Here is a 21895-nt window from a genome sequence, read left to right as displayed (position 1 = left end):
CCTGGGATATTCCTCCTTCCTCATTCCCCAGGTCTTACTCACATGTCACCTTCAAAGTGTGGCCTTTCCTGACACCGTTTAAAACTGCACTCTCCCTCCCCCAACCTTTCCTTGTTTCTTTTTTTTTTCTCCATAGCTCTATCACTAACTTACTATACAGGTTATTTTAAATCATCTGCCTCTCCCCACTAAAATAAGACGAGGGAATTTTTTTTTTTTTTACATTTTGCCCATCCCTACATTTCTTGAACCTGGAACAAAGTACATGCTCAAAACTTATTGAATTGCATTAAACTTTTGCTCAAGATTAAATAGAAGTGAGAATTGGGTATTGAACCCAATAGAGGATGCCAGAGAGAATGTATATTCTGGTGAGCTCAATTTTGGGAACAAGGGCCTCATGGGACCCTTGAGCTGACAGATCTCAGAAACACTTGGAACTTTACAGAGCTTTTGCAGCTATACAGTGTTAAGTAAAAGCTGAGAAAGTGAAGCAAGATAGCCAAAACCACAATACAGAGTGGCATGGACAAGTGTAGGTGTGGGTGAAGATAGCTAGAGAAGGAGATTGAGTAATTAAAAAGATAAGCAAACCTCAATACAATATTTTGAAGGCCAAGAGAAGAGTGACTTTGAAGGTTAGGTAGTTGGTAACACTGAATGACTAAAAAAAAATGAAGTTAGAAAGGATAACAGAACTTTGTGATTTAGGAGGGCATCAGCATCTCACGAGACATTTTTGTGGGAATGCGAAGAGAGTATCAAACTTATGAGTCAGAATGGTGAAATGTATGAGCTACTCATGGTGAAGTTGCTTATTTTAAAAAACAGGACTAAGCATTTATCTTTCAGTGTTACCTCTATCTGAATTTCAGAATCAAATATACTAAGTAACCTAGTGTTTCTCTAGCACTAGCAGAAGGAAAAAAATGAACTTTTAAAGGCAAACAGTTTGGGTGTATTTACTGGGATATTTAACTGTTACGTGACAACAGTTTTCCCTCTGATGGAAAATGATCCCTTAACAATAACATTTTCCCCTTTCTTGGTGGAAATAATTGGGATTAATATATTATGACTGTTCTCCAGTTAAAAAGTGTAAGGCCTGTGTCCTTTCCCAGAAGACAAACCTGCTGTGAATGAAGTAGTGATCAGAAGCTGTGATGGTCCACACATCCACTCCAGGGACAGGAACAGGCCCAGCTGGGTCCACCGAGCTTGGCTATGGCTATTCTCAAAGTACTAAAAAACCCTGGCAGTCTGAGTTTATTGTAATAGAAAATGTTGGGTTTCACCTATCAAAAAAGGATAACAGATTTAAAAAAAAAAACAATAAATATTTCAGAGATTTATTAAAGCATCTTATCACAAAGATGGAAACATACAAAATTAGAAACATGCAACCATCATCTTCCACAGTCAAGTTAAAATGTTATATATTTTTCCTGTTTTCAGAGCTGAAAATCTCGGATCTTATACCGAACTCGCTCACCCTGAATATTTCATTCATTCTTCCTGGAAGTATCCAGGGCAGCAAATAACCAAAATGCAAACTATTATATAAAGAAAGTGCAGTTAAAAAAGAATATGTGTAGAGAATGCCCGCTTCCCACCCACCCCCCAATCAAAGGCAAACAATGGCACTTTGCTCTTGCTTAACCTAGATTGTCTTCAAAAACTATTAAAATGTAATACACTTAACAACAACAAAATCTGACTTTTAATAGCTATCCAAAAAGCTTGTTAGTGTTTAAACAAAGGAAAATGTACTTTATATCCAATAAGTTTGAAGAGCCCTGTGTTGCAGCATTTTGTAAAATAAACAAGACAAAAAGCTGGTATAGGGTTTATTGACAAAGGCAGAATTTCTTCAGGCAGGTATGTAAGGAGGTGGTGGTTCCTTCTCAGGCATCTTCACTGCCATTTCATAGGTTGGCAAAACATACTGAAGAGAGACAAAAAATTATATTAGACTTAATTCTCCTTTAAAATTCTATCTGAATAATTCAGCTTTCAGAATTAATACCTTTAATAGGGGTATATAAACCTACGGAAGAGCTGAAGAAACCATTAGCTAAGTACACTTCACCCTTGAGTACACCTGACCCTTGAGCAATGTGGGCATTAGGGGCGTCGACACTCTGCACAGTTGAAAATCCACATATAACTTATAGATGGCCCTCCGTATCTGCAGTGCCACATCTGCAGATTCAACGCAGACTGTATAGTACTGTAGTATTTACTACTGAAAAACATCTGCATATTAGTGGACCCTCGCAGTTGAAACCCATGTTGTCTGAGGGTCAATTATAGCTCCTGAGAGTAGAGGTGACTAATAACCTGGAGCTTTTACACGCAGGTGAGACGTCTGATCCAAGATCACTAGAGATGGATGATGGAAGGAGGGAGGGCAGACAAAATTTTGCTTCTGAACTGACCCTGAGGCCACCAGGACGCCTTGACAGGCGGTATGTGCCGCCACCCTCCCCTCGCTCCACTGTGACTGATAAAGCAGCAGTGCCAAGTACACCTCAGGAACTTAGGATCTCGGTGAAGGGTCCCGCTGAACCACGCTAAAGGAACGCTCCATTATGAGGCTGTATTTCATCAGAATCTGTAGGCAAAGGATCAAGTACTTGTGTCTTCTGCTCTAAGGTAAAGGGCACATCTGTGTAGAAGAGTGGCATTTTTAATCTAAGTGACTCCAATGTGACAGGCTGGCCCTACATGGGTCACATATACTCTACATGCTGGAAACCTGGGAAAACAGTACAGCAGCAACTAGAGGGCCTGAGAGGTAGGCCTCCCAACAGACTCCTGGAATCCACTGCATTCATCTCCCCACAGGAAAATCAGCTTCCCCACTGGATCATATGGATGTTTTCGGAAAGCAACACAAGCTTCAGTTGATGGTACCCTATCCTTAGAAGTTCCAGAAGCCAAGAGCCTGGCTCGCCCACACTGCGGTTCCCTGTCTGATCTCCCCCTCAAAATGTAACGCTTGGAGACCGATTACGAATCAAACCTATTGGCCAAACAGAATGAGATGAGCAGTGCAGGGTGCCTCTAGCCCATGTACCCAGGATTCCAAGTGGGAAAGGCTGAAACTTGTAGATACAAGCTATCCACAAGTTTAGGATTATCCCTAAACCACAGTTATGGCATTGAAGAGAAAGTCAAGATCCAGGGTCTTCTCTTTGGAATAACTGATAAAGGCTAGTGAAGATTTAATACTGTAAAGGATCATTCACCTGTGGAGGTGCTTCAAAGGCAGGGTACACAGCAATCTCTGGCATGTTTCTGTTGTTGATATATTTATAACAGTTCCAAACACAGTTGATTAGATAAGCCTAAAAGAATACAAACAAAATTTACATATGCTCGAAACTCAATAGACCACCTGCTCTAAAATGAAGGTGACTTATAATGCTCTCCCCACTTTTCTCCACGGAGAAGGAAACCGGCATCCACTTGGACCTAGCACAGGCCAGGTGCTTTCCCTACCTGCCCTCACTTAAATGTCACAGGTTTTATTACCACTGTTTTACAGAGAAACCAGAGTTTGGGATTCCAATTCAAGTGTGCAACCATTGTGCTGCAGAAGAAATTCTATTTCTGAACCTTTGGAATTTTAACAGATTTTCAATCCAAATCATGAACCACATCCAAAAACACAATGATGTTCCTTAGGAAGAATCCTGGTGCTTCCAACCACTGCCTGGAAACAAGAGGGAGGACGTTCCCTGGAAGCTGTCTCTACCACTACATCAGAATAGGAGAACTGTAAGGAGACACAGCAACAAGAAGGTTTAGATGGACAGTGTCACAGTCCAAATGGCCCCCCAAATATTTAGTGAGCAACTCACCTTAAAAATGATGAACAAGGCAAAGAATACAAGAACAATGAACAGGAGGCAGCTGGAGTCCAAAGCCAGGAGGTCATCTTTATAGGGAAAATCAGGCTGTAAAAAAAAAGGGGGGGGTGGGGGATGAATAGGCAGAGCAGAAAGGATTTTTAGAGCAGGGAAACTATTCTGTTATGATATCACAATGGTGAGTACATGTCATTACACACTTGTCCAAATCCCCAGAATGCACAACACCAAAAGTGACCTCTAATGTAAACCACGGACTTTGAGTGATAATGATGTATCAGTGCAGGTGCATCAACTGGAACAAGTATCCACTGTGGCTCAGAATATGGACTGTGAGGGAGGCTGGGTGGGCAGGAGGGGGTATATGGGAACTCTGTACTTTCTGTTCAATTTTTCTATGAACCTAAAACTGCTCTAAAACTAAAGTTTATTAATTAAACATATACACACACACTTATAATTCAGCCATGGCACCTGTATTTTGTGATAACCTAGAAAGCATCTTAAGAATACAAAAGGCACCCAAATCAGAACTGATATTCCAATAAAAATTTATAAACAGAATTTAACTCAAAGTGCTTTTTAAGCCTCAGCATCACTGATGCATGCTACTGATCACTTAAAATATATGTCTGAACACTCAGAATACTCCTAAGAGTCTACACTGAGCTCATTTTACATCTTCCTGGCCTTTGGGAACACACTGTCTCCTGTAAATGACCCCAGATTTGTCCCTGGCTCACTAAGTCAGGAGGTGCTGAGATTTACCTAAGTTTCATGGGCCATTCAGTCCTACATGGGGAAAATGATTTTTTAAAAGCCAAGTGTCAGCAATTCCCTGGTGGTCCACTGGTTAGAACTCCGTGCTTCCACTGCGGTAGCCGGGGTTCCATTCCTGGTCGGAGAACTAAGATCCCACAAGCCTCACGGCGTGGCCAAAAAAAAAAAGCCAATTGTCAGTCTCAATGCTCATCAGAAAGGGGCCAAAAGAAGGCACGTCCCTGGTTATGAAGCCAGGCAAGCTTATACTATTTACTGGACACATAAAATGTTCTGAAAAAGATCAGCTGTATTTTTTTTTTAATTTATTTATTTTTGGCTGTGTTGGGTCTTCGTTTCTGTGCGAGGGCTTTCTCTAGTTGTGGCGAGTGGGGGCCACTCTTCACCGCGGTGCGCGGGCCTCTCACTGTCGTGGAGCACAGGCTCCAGACGCGCAGGCTCAGTAGTTGTGGCTCACAGGCCTAGTTGCTCCGCGGCATGTGGGATCTTCCCAGACCAGGGCTCGAACCCGTGTCCCCTGCATTGGCAGGCAGATTCTCAACCACTGTGCCACCAGGGAAGCCCAGATCAGCTGTATTCACTCAAATATTTCTTTAGCATTTACTGTGTGCAAGGCAATGAGCTAGGTTCAGGGAGAAAGGCATTACAAACTAATTTAGGATTTACAAGCTGGCCAACAGAGAAAGCATCTTCCAGTCTGGGACACCAAGTGAATAACAGAACAGAGAAACCACTGGGGTTCTGCCAAAGGAATAGTAAATTCCTTTTGATGTTCTTCTATAAAGTTCATTTAATCTTTTAAAACTTCTAACTGTTTTTAATGGAAACATCAACACAAAGGCCCAAATAATTTTACATTTTCATTAAAAAAGCACACAGAAATCCCAAGGACCAGAAGAAAATCGTATCCACACACCAACCCCAAACCCTAGCTACGAAGTGTCTCCTTGGAACAAAAGTGTTCTTTAAGCCTTCATCTATAAATAAGAAAAGGACAAAAACTCAATGGGACCGGCTCCAGGGGGGACGTTATAAATTTTATTCAGAAGCCTTGCAAATTTTCAGCCAAGGACTACGTGATCAGGGAGAACTATGCTCAGGAAGCTGCTGACCAGGCCAGCAGGCCCTGCCCCGGGCCACCTCTCTCCAGCCCCATCACAGGCTGCTCCCACCACGTCTGCCGGGCCACCGCGGTCACCTCTGAGTTCCCTGACTATGCCACGTTCCTTCCTGCATCTCTTTTACCTGGAACTTTCTTCTGTACTTTTCCTATCTCAAGTCCTGCTCAGACTCTTGAGTGCAATTCAAAGTTCACTTCCCACCCCAGGTGTGGTATATGTGTGATACCCACTCACAAAGCAACCGACACTTTTACTTCACTGTTTTTATCACAATTTTAATTCAATAACCGTCAACTTCCCAATTCTTTCACTAGAAAGTAAGTTTTAACTGATGTAGCCCTAGGACTGAGCAGAGTGCCTTGCACACAGGAAGCCATCAACAAATGTTTTTTGAATGAATGAATAATAAATTTGTGGTATGCAAAATGGACTATCTGAAGTGGGTTTCAAGAAAATTCCCCAAAAGACAGCATTTGTTAAATAAACTTCCATTCATCTGGATCCCACACCTCCATCCAGACCTTACTTCAGCCCACAGTGTTCCCTGCCTCTCCATCCCATGTCATTAACTTATGCTCATTTACTGCTGTCATGGGACAGCCCTAGCTTATTATCACAAATGAGATCTTCATGTCTTGACTCCCCAAACACATGCTTTGCTCCTCGAAGAGAAGGAAGTTATGTTTCTATTTATACCATTCACTAACAGTTTGCCTAGAATAGAGTGAAGGCTATAGAAGGCATCAAATATTTGCTACAGATGCCTGCAAAGACAGAAAGCTACAACTCCAATAAGTGCCAAATATAGTCAAATTATTATGTTTTTCATATACCCAAAACAAAAGATGAACTACTCCTGAAGTTCTATGATATCCATCTTTAGGGACTTTTAATAGTGGATTGTCCACGTGGTATGGCAAGAAGATATTCTATTTTCATCTTTTTGGTTTCAACATGGTCATTAAGAGTAGTAATAATAATTGCTTTAAAACATTTTAAAAAAGAAACAGGGGAGGTTAAAATAAAAATAGTGCCCAAAAGCTGACTCTGAATTTCAATGAATGAAAAAAAAAGTTTAATTAGCATACACACTTACTAACTGATCCAGATATTCTTTGATTCTTGGCAAGTAAGTGAGAGAACTGATAGCAACCAGGCAGCTGAGAACGAAGTCAAAAAGCCGGTAACAGAAGAACGGAATCAGCCAACCCACTTGATACTGAAGGAAAGAAACAGCAACCACAACATCACATCACGTATATGCAATGACTGGGTACCATTCAGTAAAACTCAGAACTAACACACCATTGTAAAGCAATTATACCCCAATAAAGATGTTAAAAAAAAAAAAGAAGATGTGGCACATATATACAATGGAATATTACTCAGCCATAAAAAGAAATGCAATTGAGCTATTTGTAATGAGGTGGATAGACCTAGAGTCTGTCATACAGAGTGAAGTAAGTCAGAAAGAGAAAGTCTAGTACCGTATGCTAAAACATATATATGGAATTTAAGGAAAAAAAATGTCATGAAGAACCTAGGGGTAAGACAGGAATAAAGACAGACCTACTAGAGAATGGACTTGAGGTTATGGGGAGGGGGAAGGGTGAGCTGTGACAAAGCAAGAGAGTGGCATGGACATATGTACACTACCAAATGTAAAATAGATAGCTAGTGGGAAGAAGCCGCATAGCACAGGGAGATCAACTCGGTGCTTTGTGACCACCTAGAGGGGTGGGTTAGGGAAGGTGGGAGGGAGACGCAAGAGGGAAGAGATATGGGAACATATGTATATGTATAACTGATTCACTTTGTTATAAAGCAGAAACTAACACACCATTGTAAAGCAATTATACTCCAATAAAGATGTAAAAAACAATACAAAATAAATTTTTTAAAAAAATTAAAGAAAATAAATAAACAGCAAAAAAAAAAAAAGTTAAAATCATAGAATACTTACAGAAATTGCTCCATATACCAGCATTGAACTGATGATAAACATAAGAACAGAGACGGCAAAAAGAACACAGGCATTATCTAAGAAAACAAAAAGAAGAATCTAATTAAGCTACTTATATAACAAAAAGAATAAAACTCTTTATGACAAAATAATGTTATTAAGTAATGAAGTTTGAGAAATCCGTGCCTTTTTCTTGTTTGTTAAATGGCCACAACTCACTGCCACTTATTTAGGACGGCACATGAAGCAGGTACTCTGCCAGCGACAGATCTCTGCTCAGAGTCTAACTTCTGAAGATGTGAAATAGATAATTATAATTCAGTGTGGCAAGTGCTACAACAGAAGCAGAAACGATTAGTTTTGCCTGTAGAATCAGGGAAAAAATATGAAAGAAATGGTACAAGTTGGGTCTTGTGAGATAAGCAGGGTTTGACTGGAGTAAAAGGCTGGTATTTGCTTAAGAGACAGATGTATTAAACACAGGGTTATACAGATGCCCCCAACTGCCTTAGATAAAATACACAGCCTGAAATTCAAGGTTCTCCCTTAATCCCCCACTCCCATTTCAACACCCAAAATCCCTGCTCCGCATCCCTTCAACCATGGCTTCTCTGCTACATCCTGGTCTATTTTCTTCTTTGTTCCTCAACCCTTCCTCAGATTGCTGCCTTTCTCTACATTAATCCATGTTCACTAAATTTTCTCACAAAGCACTCATGTAATCTCAAACAAAACAAAAACAAACCAAAAGAGCCCCCACACTTGACTTGATGAGCTTCTCAGCACAAATCTAAAGCTGATTCTCTGACTCTGGCTAGTTAAGAACCTGAAAGGCACTAATAATGATGAACGATTAGACTAACTGCTGAATGTCCACACTACTGGATAAACGTTATGTATCATCTTGTCACTTGGCAATGCACACAGCATCAATATCTGGCACTAAACTAAGTAAGAACAGCCCTCTTTAAATTTTCCTAGAGGACACAGGATAGCTAAACGTTAAGGACTTAAAGAACCTCCCTGCTGCAGCACGCAAAATGGCACTCAAAGGGAAGAATTCAAATATAAACAAACTTGAAAGCAAAATTTATCATTCAAACAATCAGCTTTCAAAAATCTGTTACTGGAAGACTAGGAGTGGATTTTGACTTCTTAAAGTGTCGGAATAATTAAAGTGAAGTTCAAGGTCTTTCGCTGGAGCAACAAAAAGCAAAACAGGAGAGATGGGGTGGTGGGTGGGAAACACATTTCATGCCTGGAACAAGGGACACTCCAGTATGTGTGAATCAATAAGGCAAACAAAATATGAGAGGCTAGATGCCAGAGAAGAACCTCAGGTTCCCAGCCACCATTACATTCAGCACCTCCTTTGGAGGCCCCAAGTGTCCACCCATCTCCAAAGTGAGTATAAATAAGGATGAATTCATATTTGAAAAACAGCCTGCATATGCTGCAGAAGTATTTCCTATAAACTGAGTGTCACTCATTTGGCTGATTAAAAATAACTATTTGGCTGATTAAAAATAACTAATCACAAACCTCATTTTAAAAAATCAGTTATCAGGCCAATGATTAGAAATTAACTTACCTTTGCAATACTGGGTCTGTAGGAAAGTAAAATCTTACCTTCCAAAGAAACACCAACTACCATATGACCAAGAACTACGTTTTTTTTTTATATTTGCTCAATAACAGGGCTTCGGTAGAATATAATCAACAAACATATGATAATGAATAGATCTGATTTTCTCTATAGCAGCAACAACACTCACGCAACATGCAATGAATCTGTGACTTCTTCCCTGCAGCTCTAACAAGAGTCAGTTGTACAGACCTACGAGAATCTCAATAACCATAAATCTTTTTCTACACCTCAATTTTAAGAGAAACACACATGACAAGGGAAAACGCTGACATTAGCAGGTTCAGTAAAATTTTACAGCCTAAAGTAAAATTGTATAAATGCCAAAAAACGTCACTGGAAGCTAAAGTTTTATTTATTGTTCTATTCTGGCTTTTAAATAAAAACAGATTACTCAGAAGAAAAAAAATCAAATGCCAGAAAGTATGTTTCTGTATGTTCTTGGTATTTCTGCTATCAATTTGACAACAAAATTAAAGGATTATATATACTGTATTTGGAAATACAATCAGGAAACTCATTTAAAAAAAAAAACACTTTAAAAACACAGTATGAACAACTGTTAGTGTTATCATACTACAATGTATAACAGATGGCCAGAAAACTCTACTTGGCTCCTAAAATAGGTTAGCCCTGAGGACAATGAATCATTTGAATTAATAACCAAATTTTTTTTAAAACTTCATTAATGGATCAGAGAAGATCATAATGTACAGAAGTACAGAACTTTATGATAAAAGCTAATCTAAAAAGAGCCTACAATATAAATACAACACACATGTGAACTGGGAACATTTTTCTGAAATGAAATTTTTCTGAAGAAGAAATTGTTCACACTAAAAAGTTTGAAGCATAATTTTCTGTTCAAATATTAAATGTTTAACATAATTTTAATATAAAATTAAACCTGTATGTTAGAGAAAGATAAATAATGAAAAATACTGCTATCAGGGAATAAATAGGTTTAAAAAGGTAATTTCCATGAACATTCATTCCATGAATGTTCTAGGAGTACTCTATTTTTAACGCCAATGTCAAATCTTCATCTAAACAATAAAAATATATTAAGAATTGAGGCCCTGGGCAAAAGATACCACCAAATATTCAAATAATTCACATTTTATACTTTACTGTAAGATTTTTGCTCCATGAGCAAATCCATCCTCTACTACAACTTGTCAGCTAACCCTCAAAGGCTCAGTCTTTTTTGTAATTCCTTCTCCCCTCCTCTCTCCACAGTACCCAAATGTATACAATACACATTTCTCAAAAATCTTCTAGCAGTCTATTACATTTTCTGGCTACAAATGCTCAATTATAATGCTCAATTATAATTTTTAAAAAACCTACAAAAACATTTTGTGCCTCGGCAAGTATAATAACAAACATAATTTAATCAATCCTCCTCCAAGTTAACTGTATGTGTGTAATCAGCAGGAGATATTTTCAACTAAAAACATACCAGCCATTCTCTCGGACGAATAGTAATTGCCAATGACTTCATACTGAATGTTGACAGCGGGCATTGAGTTTGGATGTGTTACTTCCACAGTCAGCAAAATTGCCATCAACAGGTTGACCACCTGTGAAAGATAACATTTTACCAATTATACTACTAGCCAGGGAGTGAGCGGTCCTCAGCACAATCTTTAGATGTCTTCCCCTATTTAACACTGTTTTCCCTGAAGTAACAGAGACACAAAAAGGGGACTACCTGTGAGACAAAATACACAATACCATTTTAAGAATACTTTAAAGTTGGGGGCTCCCCTGGTGGCGCAGTGGTTGAGAGTCCGCCTGCCGATGCAGGGGACACGGGTTCGTGCCCCGGTCCGGGAGGATCCCACATGCCGCGGAGTGGCTGGGCCCATGAGCCACGGCCGCTGAGCCTGCGCATCTGGAGCCTGTGTTCCGCAATGGGAGAGGCCACAACAGTGAGAGGCCCGCGTACGCAAAAAAAGAATACTTTAAAGTAAATATTTCATAAAGTGAAAGTACAAACTTAATCATTTCAGAGAAAAGATGTTTGACTGATCCTGTGTCAATATAACAGAAGAAGGCACAACAATGAAAAATGAGAGATCATCACAAATTGTTCATTTGAATCACATATTTATTCATATCCCAGTCTCAGAATTTCCAGATTTGAAGAAGCTAATCTATCAGATAAATATAATTTCAATGGGCTAAGTATGTAATGATCCATCAGATACGCCTAAAGCCCCTCCACAGTTATCTCCTGTCCAGCGATAGGTAACTATAAACTCTTGAGCTACACTCAAATGCTTAAAAAGATTCTGACTGTGCCATTTAACTTTCACCTATTGGTCTTAATTCTACAGTTTGAGATAATTTGCTACCCCTTCTGAATAAGTGCTCCTCTGACACGTAAGGGCAGCCAACATATGCCTCCAAATATTGTCTTTTCTAGAATAAACGCTCAGGTACTTAAACCAGTTTTCTAACCAGCATATTTTCCAGCTGGCCCACTAGTTCCTCTTTGCTCCCCTCCATACACACATTCCAGTTTGTTCAACATACTATTAACATGAGAGAAGATCAGCCTGATCACAACACATCTGGATCTCAGTTCCCATATCCTGGGCTAACAAATTTCAATTAACGCAGCCTGAAACGGCACTGGCTGCATAAATCTTTTAAATGTCACATGAGTGACTCCCTAAAACTCCCAGTTCTTTTTCACATTTGATCCTGCTAAGCTACCACCTGTATCTACATGTAGAGTTGGATTCAGAGGCCCAAGCATAAGCGCTTATATATGTTTGCAATCAAATTTCATCTTATTAACATTCTTGCCTATCAAGATTTTCTCCATCTAGATTCTGACACCCTGCGGATAGACTTACTCTCAGCTGCCTGCATTTGAAAATATGATCATCATATAATGAGAATCTCCAACTAAGTCATAAACAAAAGAACAGGGCTGATGACAAAGCCGCCAGACAGAGGCTGTTCTCTTCCCATCAGCCAGCAACCTCTGAATAAAAGTCTTTATCTAGTCCAGAGAAACATCTTGAGACTTTGTCAAACATCTTGCTGAAATCCCATCATTGGTATCTGGTGAATTTTCTTAGTCTACCAGGGTGTAACTCCAATTCAAAAAGGAAATTCTCTAGGCCTCTAGTTGTTAGTGAATTGTACAGTTATCCCAGGAGGCACCACTTCCTTTAAGTGATCAAAACAACACTAATGATTTGAGGATTGGAGTAGGCTTCCCTATCTAGAGTTCACAGAATCTGTCTTCCTTCCCTTTGTGAACATTCGATACTTTCAAGGGATATGGGAGCTTTACCAACAGTGTTTTAAACAATCTCTATTATGTAGCTCTCTCCTGTCCACCCTGAATAACACAGCTTATCAGCTGAAGGCATTTCACATTCTATAAGACATGCAGCCCAAGTTTTATCTTTAAATAAGATAAACAGTGTCACAATACCTAATTCAGAATCAATTGATATTTCTGACTATATACTATAAATAAGTAAATTCATCTATATTACTTCACTTATTCCTCACAACAATCTTGTGAAGTAAATATTACTTACACCCATTTGCAGATGGGTAAACTAAGGTTCAGCAAAGTGAAATAACTTGTGTTAAGTTCACTGAGCTGAAGAGCTAGGATACAAATCTGGTTCTTTTTTAGGCATCCTTCTTCTTACCACTATAGGATTACTTATAACCATTCCTAAGCAACCCTTGTTTTGAGATCTTTCCAAAATAAACCATTATTTAAGGCTATAAAATGTTTATACTTTACCCTCTAAATAAATATGTTCAGTAACGTGCCTTTTTTCTTGCACTGCTCTAAAGCAAGGTATTTTATCCTTCAATGCTTGAAAGGTCTTACAAGGGACAATCATATTTGCAAGGTGACTCTCCAGTTGAAGGCTGACTTTTTTTTTTTTTTTTGCCCACTTCTATTGCAATGGGTTTTGGACAGTATATGTGGTGTATGAGTATGAGTTAATACAATCACATGAATTAATTATTGAACAATCAGATATATCTACTAAAACACTGTATATTCTGTGTATGGAAATGAGTTAGAAATCAATTCACCAAACTCTTCTTTGCTAAGCACAATACGGTCATAGTTTAAAAGCTCTGCACTGCACAGAAAAACACTTTCATGTCAAGAAAAACATGCAAACTCAATTACTAAGTGAAGGACATGACACAACAAAGATATTCAGGAGTTCAATTTTCCCTTCTTAAATATTTGTATCACATGTAGGATTTATAAAAATCTCTTTTCTTCTCTTCCATGGGTAAGTCACAGACTCACCCATTATTATCTTCTAGTATTAGAGACACTTCAAATTTCTTTTCACTGTGAGTCATACCCCCGAATATTAAACAAAACAAATATAGGTCTAATCAAAAGGACCAAGAAATGGGAAAATAAATTCAGCACTATTTCATTAAATGCTCAATTTTTCAAATCTTCATTGAATTAACTATATTTCATTAGCACCCCAACTTAACATTTTAAAGTACTAATCTGGAAAACCCATCCTTGTGATCTTAAAAGATATATCACTGAGCACCTATCCTGTGCTCATAAGCAGGCCCTAACCTATTTACTTTTGATTACAGTTGATATTTCTACTAAGTTCCATGTAGCGTTTTTCAAAACACACATAAAACTTTATAGTTTTGTAATATAAAATTTCTATGAAGAGAGCAACTATATACAAACAATTCCAGAATATTTATTCCTGATTCATTTTTCCCTTTTACTGCATTCATGAAAGAAAATTAGTAAAAATGTAATTAAAATAATGGTCAACTTCTAAACCTAGTAATATGGAGAGGTATAGAATGCAGCAAATATGTCAACAGCATGGGCAATGGACACACCAATGTAGGAGCAGTACTGTATTTAGTGAGATAAACAATATGGTTTGTGTTATAAGCCTAGTGCACACTTTATATAAGTAAACATACAGCAGTTGAAGACCAGATGTGTTAGATTTCACTTGTTTCAAAGGAATAGTATCAGATCCTTGGAAGCACTCAGCCTGGGGAGAGTAATTCCTCTTTGCTTCTCATTTCATCGCCACACCCATCCCAGAAGACCCTTGAGGACCGGTTTTGTTTCTGTTTTATTTTTTAATCATTATTCTTTAGTTTTCCCACAGCATATTTTGCCACAACCTAATATCTGCGAAGACTATAATTAGAACAGTGTTTTAGGGCAACCTGATGGGGTCTCAAGCAAGTCAGAGAGCCGTCATCAGAGAGAGACCAAAATGGACTATCTTTAAAAATGTTGTTAAATGTATATATAGTTGAATGTATGTATACAGTTGTTGTTTACCATTATGTGCAGTTACAAATGAGTTATTCCTACTATTTTTGGAGGAGATAATTCATTTAATAAATGTCTAATAAGTACTTCAAATGCTCTAATAAGTTACTATTAAACACACAGTTTATAGAGAAAGGCATACCATCTTCCTCCCTCAAGGAGGACATCTTGCTGTAGGGGGTAAAAATTTTTAAAAAGATAATCATACTAATGTGTAATTAGTACTATTTAGTAAGTACATACAAGAGGTATGCAGTAACTTTTCCAGGTACACAGTAAGGAAACCAGATCCCTCTGGCTGGGAGTCAAGGAAGCTTCATCAAGAAAACAACTGAACTATTAAAAAACTAACTGTATAGGAAAACATAGGAAGAACACTCTTTGACATAAATCCCAGCAAGATCTTTTCTGACCCACCTCCTAGAGTAACGGAAATAAAAACAAACAAATGGGACCTAATGAAACTTAGAAGGTTTTGCAGAGCAAAGGAAACTAAAAACAAGATGAAAAGACAACCCTCAGAATGGGAGAAAATATTTGCAAACGAATCAACAAAGGATTAATCTCCAAAATATATAAACAGCTCATGCAGCTCAATATTAAAAAAAAAAAAACCAATCCAAAAATGAGCAGAAGACCTAAATAGACATTTCTCCAAAGAAAACATACAGATGGCCAAGAGACACATGAAAAGATGCTCAACATCACTAATTATGAGAGAAATGCAATCAAAACTACAATGAGGTATCACCTCACATTGGTTAGAATGGGCATCATCAGAAAATCTACAAACAATAAATGCTGGAGAGGGTGTGGAGAAAAGGGAACCCTCTTGCACTGTTGGTGGGAATGTAAATTGGTACAGCCACTATGGAGAACAGTATGGAGGTTCCTCAAAAAACTAAAAATAGAATTACCATATGACCCAGCAATCCCACTACTAGGCATATACCCTGAGAAGACTATAATTCAAAACGACACATGCACCCCAATGTTCATTGCAGCACTATTTACAATAGCCAGGTCATGGAAGCAACCTAAACGCCCACTGACAGACAAATGGATAAAGAAGATGTGGTACATATATACAATGGAGTATTACTCAGCCATAAAAAGGACTGAAATTGGGTCATTTGTGGAGACAGGGATGGACCTAGAGACTGTCATACAGAGTGAAGTAAGTCAGAAAGAGAAAAACAAATATTATATATTAACGCATATATGTGGAATCTAGAAAATGGCACAGATGAACCAGTCTACAAGGCAGAAATGGAGACACAGGTGTAGAAAACAAATATATGGACACCAAGGGGGTAAAGTGGGGGGTTGGGGGTGGGATGAATCAGGAGATTGGGATTGACATATATACACTAATGTGTATAAAATAGATAACTAATAAGAACATGCTGTATAGCACAGGGAACTCCACTGTACAGTAGAAACACAACATTGTAAAACAACTATACCCCAATTAAAAAAATAATAAATAACTAACTGGAATTGGCAAAATGGTTGTTAATGGTTGAAGCTGTATGATAAGTAAATGAAAGGTTTCTATACTATTTCATTATTTTTGTGAATTTGAGATTTTTCTCAATAAAGTTTTTAAAAAGTGACTTGGGGGAGAGCATTTTGGAGAGCATATTCAAAGGCACTGAGACAAAAAAAAAAGGTATTTGAGGAAAGATACTAACTTTTAAATATACACAAGTTATCCTTATTTAAAGGAGTCGGGGGTGAGGACTGGAAAGGAACACAGCTTGAGGGAGCCTGTCTTCACTTCTACCTCAGCTACCTACCTTTTAGACTGTTTATGGTGAAGACACTCATGAAAAATTAGCCATATATTAAATCTTTCCAAGACCTAAAATTATAACAAATGCTCAAAATGTCTTCTTGTAGTACACCATTAACCATGAAAGAGGACACCCCTGCAGCAGACTTTTAAGCTCATTTTCAATCGTTCAATAAGCATCTGCACTTACACCACATAAGAAACTGTTGTTTAAAATCACATGGCTTCAAATTTTTCAATAAATGATAGAAAAAACAATTTATGAACGTCAGAGTTTAAACTGGAGCTCATTCTGAAATTTCATATGACTTAAACCAGGTATTAAGCCAGGCATGCTTCTTTCAACTGGCTCTGGCGTCTCTGTGTCCTACTGCACTACTTAATACCATACAATTAATCCTTTACTATACAGTGTGCAATCGCCTAACATGCGACCAGTAGAGGCAGTTCTAGAAGGCAATGACACTATATCAGATACAAAGTCGTTGCTACAGTGTCTGCACCCGGCAGGAGGGAGGACTGAACCCCTAGGTTCCAAACAGCACAGGGCAATCTAAAGAGAATCATATTCTCCCACCTGGAACAGAAGAGGAAGAGTATCCCCGACAAGGTACTTGGAGAGGGAAGTGACATTCCAGTTCACCCACCCACTCCCATATTATTTCTCTTAGTAAAGAAGCTTCTGGCAAAAAAATGCACTGTTCAGACAACTCCTCTTCGTTTTGTGTCTTGGTGATCTTGTTTTCTGAATGTTACATGTCTCCCCAACTAGACAGATATTGTGTCTTTGTATTGCCAGGGTCCTGAAGCCACACTTTTTAAAGTCACCAATACAATTACAATACTGTAATCCACAAAACCAATGGCCTTTTCCAGTTCTTAATGTAATTTGAATCTGATATTACTGATCACCTTCTCCTTCTCCCTTGACACTGTACCGTTAAGTTTCACTTTTGTATCTTTGCTCCAAAGTTCTTTGCAATACCATCAGTATCTTAATGGCAGATGCCATGGCCAAGACAAGAAACACTTCAGAGCCTCTGTGTGGCAGCTAATAGGAACACAAAAGACGAATAACACATCTCTGTGATTTACTCTTTTTGTATGTGCACCACAGCCATTTACACTGTAGATAATCAATATATGTCTTAAAACAGATTAACTGATGTAAGCAGCTTATAATATTCTACTAACCAGAGAAATCCATGCAAAGAAAGAACAGCTACGGCATCTTTTTATAAAACTAAAGCACGCAAAAAGGATGCTATGCAAAATGTTTTCACATCAAGTCCTTCCAGTGGGAAACAGATTTACAACTCCCTGTTCCCTATGTTGGGAGAATAAATGCCCTTACTAAAGTTCTTCTCTCTGCATTTTGAGTTTCATGGTTTATAACTCCTAATTTTCCTTGCTATTCCCTTAATTTTTATGAGCTGAGCCCATAGCATCAAAAAAACATCTGCCTTGGAAAGAAATACAGCCAATTACATTCGGATGGTTGAAACTGAGATGGTGCTTATTTTCTTCTTGAGGAGTTAGAAATCCTTTGTTCTGTGAATGGAGGCAAGGATATGAGAAGAAACAGGAAGAGTAAGTTTGCAGGTTGAGTTCCAGGCTGCTGAGCTCTTTCTCAATTAAGTAGGAGGGAAGGTCATCTTCTAGGGATGAGGGAAGCAGGGTTGACTAAGAGGCCTGAGGACCCTAAAGATTTGAATTATTCATTTAGGGAAGGCAGAGCTAAGGACAAACAAAAGAAACTGAAGACCCAGACCCTTAGCAAAATGAAGAAATAAAAAGTTAGAAATACAATGCTGCTGTTGCCCTGATCTGATCAATGTCCAGTTTTACAAATCAGTTAAAATACAAAGGGGGGGCAGTCTTCGTGGGGAAATGTGATATAATTATAGCAATGATGTTTCTGAATATAAAAATAATGGAAATATTAAAATAAGCTTAGAAACAACCCAATAAGCCTACACATTCAAGTTTTGTTGTTTTTCATGTGCATTCATGAAGCAAGACTGTAAATAACAACATGGCAATTAGGAATAAAGTAGAGTTCCAATGGTCCTCTGCGGGTGGGGCATGAAACTGTATCTGCCTAACTGAAGATGATTCTCATCTGGTGTTTGCCAAATGGTGATGATTTCGATCAAACCTCTCGGTTGGGAAGAAATGAGAACAGAGAAAGACAAAAAGATATGCCTGTGATAAAGCTTTTCCTTTTTCGCAGTTCACAGATGTTATCAGAAACTGCAGTATCACTAATGCCACAACCTCCCAAACCAAAAACAAAAACTAAAAAAATCACAAAGTCATTAGCGAACATGACCGAGTCGGCAATATGAGAACTTTGTCAAATCTTCTGTAAAGTCATCATAACCTAAAACTACCTAAACAGAAGCACATATTTACAAGTCACAAATTAGATTCAATGTATATGGATACTGGAGATGGTGGTAAGAAATCACAAAGGTATTACTAGTGAACCACCAATCAATAACACTGCCAACTTGGTTCTGACATAGAATTACATAGATCTTGGCCCCCAGGGAATGCCAGCATATGTGACCAAAACGGAGTAAGCCCTCAACAAAGGTCTCAAAACCGGAATAGGTCTTTTATGAAAAGCGTCTCATGAGCACGGGATGGGGGAGGGAGGGGATCTACTGCATTAGGAAAAGGCAAATCGAGTGTATGTAAATCCTGGCAAATGGTATTACCTCCAAGCGTACTTCCACACTCACAACAGAGGCCTTTCTGCCTACATCACAAACACGCTGTAACAAATAAGGTCCAGGGACCACAGACAACTGCGTCAAAAATGTATATGTCGCCTTCCCTTCAAGCAAGAAGTAATGTTAAAACTAGGCTGCATCTATCAAGGTGCATTCCTAATTGTTTCGCTGGGGAAAAAAAAAAAATTCCAGGAAGCACTGGGGGAAGGGAGAGTTCTTTCAGGTCACGGAAGCACACAAAAAGATCCCGAAACCTGGTCATTTCCAGAACTCCCCAAACCAAAACCTAGCACCCTCATCCCGCCCCCCAAGCCCCCCTACTTTTCCCAGTCCCGCTTTCCTCCTCTTACTCTCGCCCAAAAACCATCTCCTTATTCCCACCTACCACCACTCCGATTCCGGGACACAAGTCTGCCCCCTCAAAGTTAGAGGCCCCTAAAAAGGTCCCCCACGCCTTCCCGCCCCACCCCCTCCCAGTGGATCCTCCCTTTCGGACCACCCCCCACTTCCCGCTCCTGGCGCATTCCCCCCAGCGCCGTACCCTCCCGCCTCGCCAGCTCTTACCATGTACCAGGTCCCCAGGATGATCGTCCCGGTGCGGACATGGCAACAACCGCAGCACCGGGTGCTGTAGAACCGGTCGCTGCGGCTCCGCTTGAAAGTCATGGACACCATTGGGAATCTGGCGGGCCTCGTTCTTGGCCGGGGCCCTGACAAACGCCTTCTGCCCAGCGGTTGAACCCAGATAACTCCGTCACTGTCCAAAATCAAACGACGCGTTTTCTAGCCCGCCCCCGGCCCGGGCCCCAGCCAGACTCTTCGCACCTGCGCACTGAAGACCCAGCGCTGCTCTCGCGCGAGCTCGGTTTACCCTTTTCCTCCACCTTCCCCGCACACAGGCCAATGGAAGAGCGGAAAGCTAGGTGGACCCGGCCCTTGATTGGAAAAACTTGGAGATTGACAAGATCTCACGCCCAATCAGAACCGCAACTCGCCTTAGCGCTCATGGATCCCTGCCTCTTACTTGAGGGAGATGGGGGGCTTATAGGCCTAGGGTAGTTCGGGTTGAGGGGAGGCGGGTGGTTCAGCATCCCCGAGATGAGAGCGGCAAGAAGAGAAGCATTTAATGGGAAAAAAAAGAGGGTCGAGATGGAGTAGGTGGCAGAAACTGGGAACGAAGGACTTTCCTGAGTGACGTCTGCCACGTACTGCTTCGGAGGCGACACGGGACCACGACTGCTCACGTGAGTTTTGCGCGTAGCTCAATTATGGGGCTGGCCAGGGGCGGTGCCCGAGGGAAAGGGGGCGGGGCTAATCCCTGCTCTGGGGCCTTCCCGGCTAAGGGAATCGGGGATTTACTGGAGGGAGAAAGGGTTAGCTTTCCACTCTCACTCACTTTGACGCCTCTTTGGTGGGAGCAAAGAAATACCATCCAGCCCTGCCAAAGGCAAGTATGAAGCAAAAGGGTTGACGAAAATGGAAGCAAAAGGGTTGACGAAAATGAAAGCAAAGTAAAGCGGAAGAACTGCTTAGCTGCTGAGTGTTTACAGGTAGAGTGATTTTTATAGGGAAAAATTGTGAAACACGATGCAATGGACTAAAAGATTCCCGGGTGTTTTCAATGAAAAACCAGCCATAGTCTGGCTCACCTTTCAGGGTATTCTGAATCTATAGGAGCTCTCCATCTTTCTTTGTGGAGCTAGGTGTGGACAAAGAATGTAACCTGCTATTTCAGTAAACAAAGGCTATTGTGGCCATGGAGCCAATCAGCCTCTGCAGCCACCACAAGTGGCGCATCCTGAGGGGATTCAGGATGGAGAAAAATAGGTTACGAGCCCTAGATGGTTATGGTGCATATCAAAGGAATAATTTTAATAAGCCCAGACTCTTGCATCTTCTCATATGTGGAAAAACACTAAATTCATTGACCTGAGATATCTGGTTTTCTTTAATTAACAGTAATTATTTGATGTTCTGACTACCTGGAATTTTTTTTTTGAAAAAAACTCCAGTATCTCCTGGCTCCTCTGTTACCTTTTTTGGAACAGGCCTTCAGAGCTATCTGAGAGGATGTCTCCTGGGTTTAAACCCTCAGTAAGTACAACAAATAAAACATAATTCTCAACTTACAGCTTGTGTGTATTTTTTTCAGTCAACATCTGTTCAACTCTAAATGTAGGTAACAGATAGCAAGAAGTACTCGTGTCCATTGAACTTCATATTGAATCCCCCTCCTTGGAAAACGCCATTTTGCAGCTATTTGTAAATTCATTTCCCAATCCTGATTTGAACAATGTAAGTGGGTACATTACAATGTGCTTTAAACCAGTTCTAAGATTTTACTGGTCCCGTCGTTAATCAATGAGTAAACAAAATCTTTGACACATGTTCATTTTGTATTTGTATGAGACATGACTTTTACCTTTTTAAGAAAATATATCGTTTCACTCTTTGGAGAGTACTCTTCCTTTTAGGGAACAGAAATGACTTCCCCTTTGCCATTCTTAGCTGAAAACCACAGTGAATTCAGTGTAAAGTTTATTGCATTGGCATGGCTTCAATGAACACTGCCTGAAATTATATATTGATTTGTTGATTATTTATCTCCCCCACTAAAGTATAAATTCTAGAAGAGCAGAGACT

The 21895-nt window shown here is 39.6% G+C and overlaps 1 protein-coding gene across 2 annotated transcripts; it reads right to left on the bottom strand.

Moving 5' to 3' along the window:
- Nucleotides 1–1335: 1335 nt before the first annotated feature.
- On the bottom strand, nucleotides 1336–20187 carry LAPTM4A (lysosomal protein transmembrane 4 alpha). Of its 2 annotated transcripts, XM_067703630.1 has the most exons (7): nucleotides 19817–20109; nucleotides 10847–10967; nucleotides 7740–7816; nucleotides 6873–6995; nucleotides 3867–3962; nucleotides 3252–3350; nucleotides 1336–1945 (listed from the first exon to the last, which is right to left on the bottom strand). In XM_067703630.1, the coding sequence occupies exons 1-7, from the start codon at nucleotides 19925–19927 to the stop codon at nucleotides 1871–1873; spliced, it is 702 nt and encodes a 233-aa protein (XP_067559731.1). In that variant the 5' UTR covers nucleotides 19928–20109; the 3' UTR covers nucleotides 1336–1870. The 2 variants fall into 2 exon arrangements, with proteins under 2 accessions (XP_067559731.1, XP_067559732.1); XM_067703631.1 differs by lacking the exons at nucleotides 1336–1945; nucleotides 3252–3350 and adding an exon at nucleotides 3591–3781 and having other exon boundaries at nucleotides 19817–20187.
- Between the last annotated feature and the right edge of the window lie 1708 nt (nucleotides 20188–21895).

Source organism: Pseudorca crassidens, chromosome 14, assembly GCF_039906515.1.
Source record: "Pseudorca crassidens isolate mPseCra1 chromosome 14, mPseCra1.hap1, whole genome shotgun sequence".
NCBI classification, from domain to species: domain Eukaryota; kingdom Metazoa; phylum Chordata; class Mammalia; order Artiodactyla; family Delphinidae; genus Pseudorca; species Pseudorca crassidens.
This window is presented reverse-complemented; position numbering and strand designations above follow the sequence as displayed.

Bases quoted from the DNA above. Each gene is read 5' to 3' on its own strand.
- LAPTM4A (XM_067703630.1), bottom strand. From the start codon at position 19,927: ATGGTGTCCATGACTTTCAAGCGGAGCCGCAGCGACCGGTTCTACAGC. The intron at 10,968-19,816 runs GTAAGAGCTGGC...TATCTTTCACAG, and splicing joins TCCTGGGGACCTGGTACATG to GTGGTCAACCTGTTGATGGC. The intron at 6,996-7,739 runs GTAAGTATTCTA...TCTTTCCTTCAG, and splicing joins TGGTATATGGAGCAATTTCT to TATCAAGTGGGTTGGCTGAT.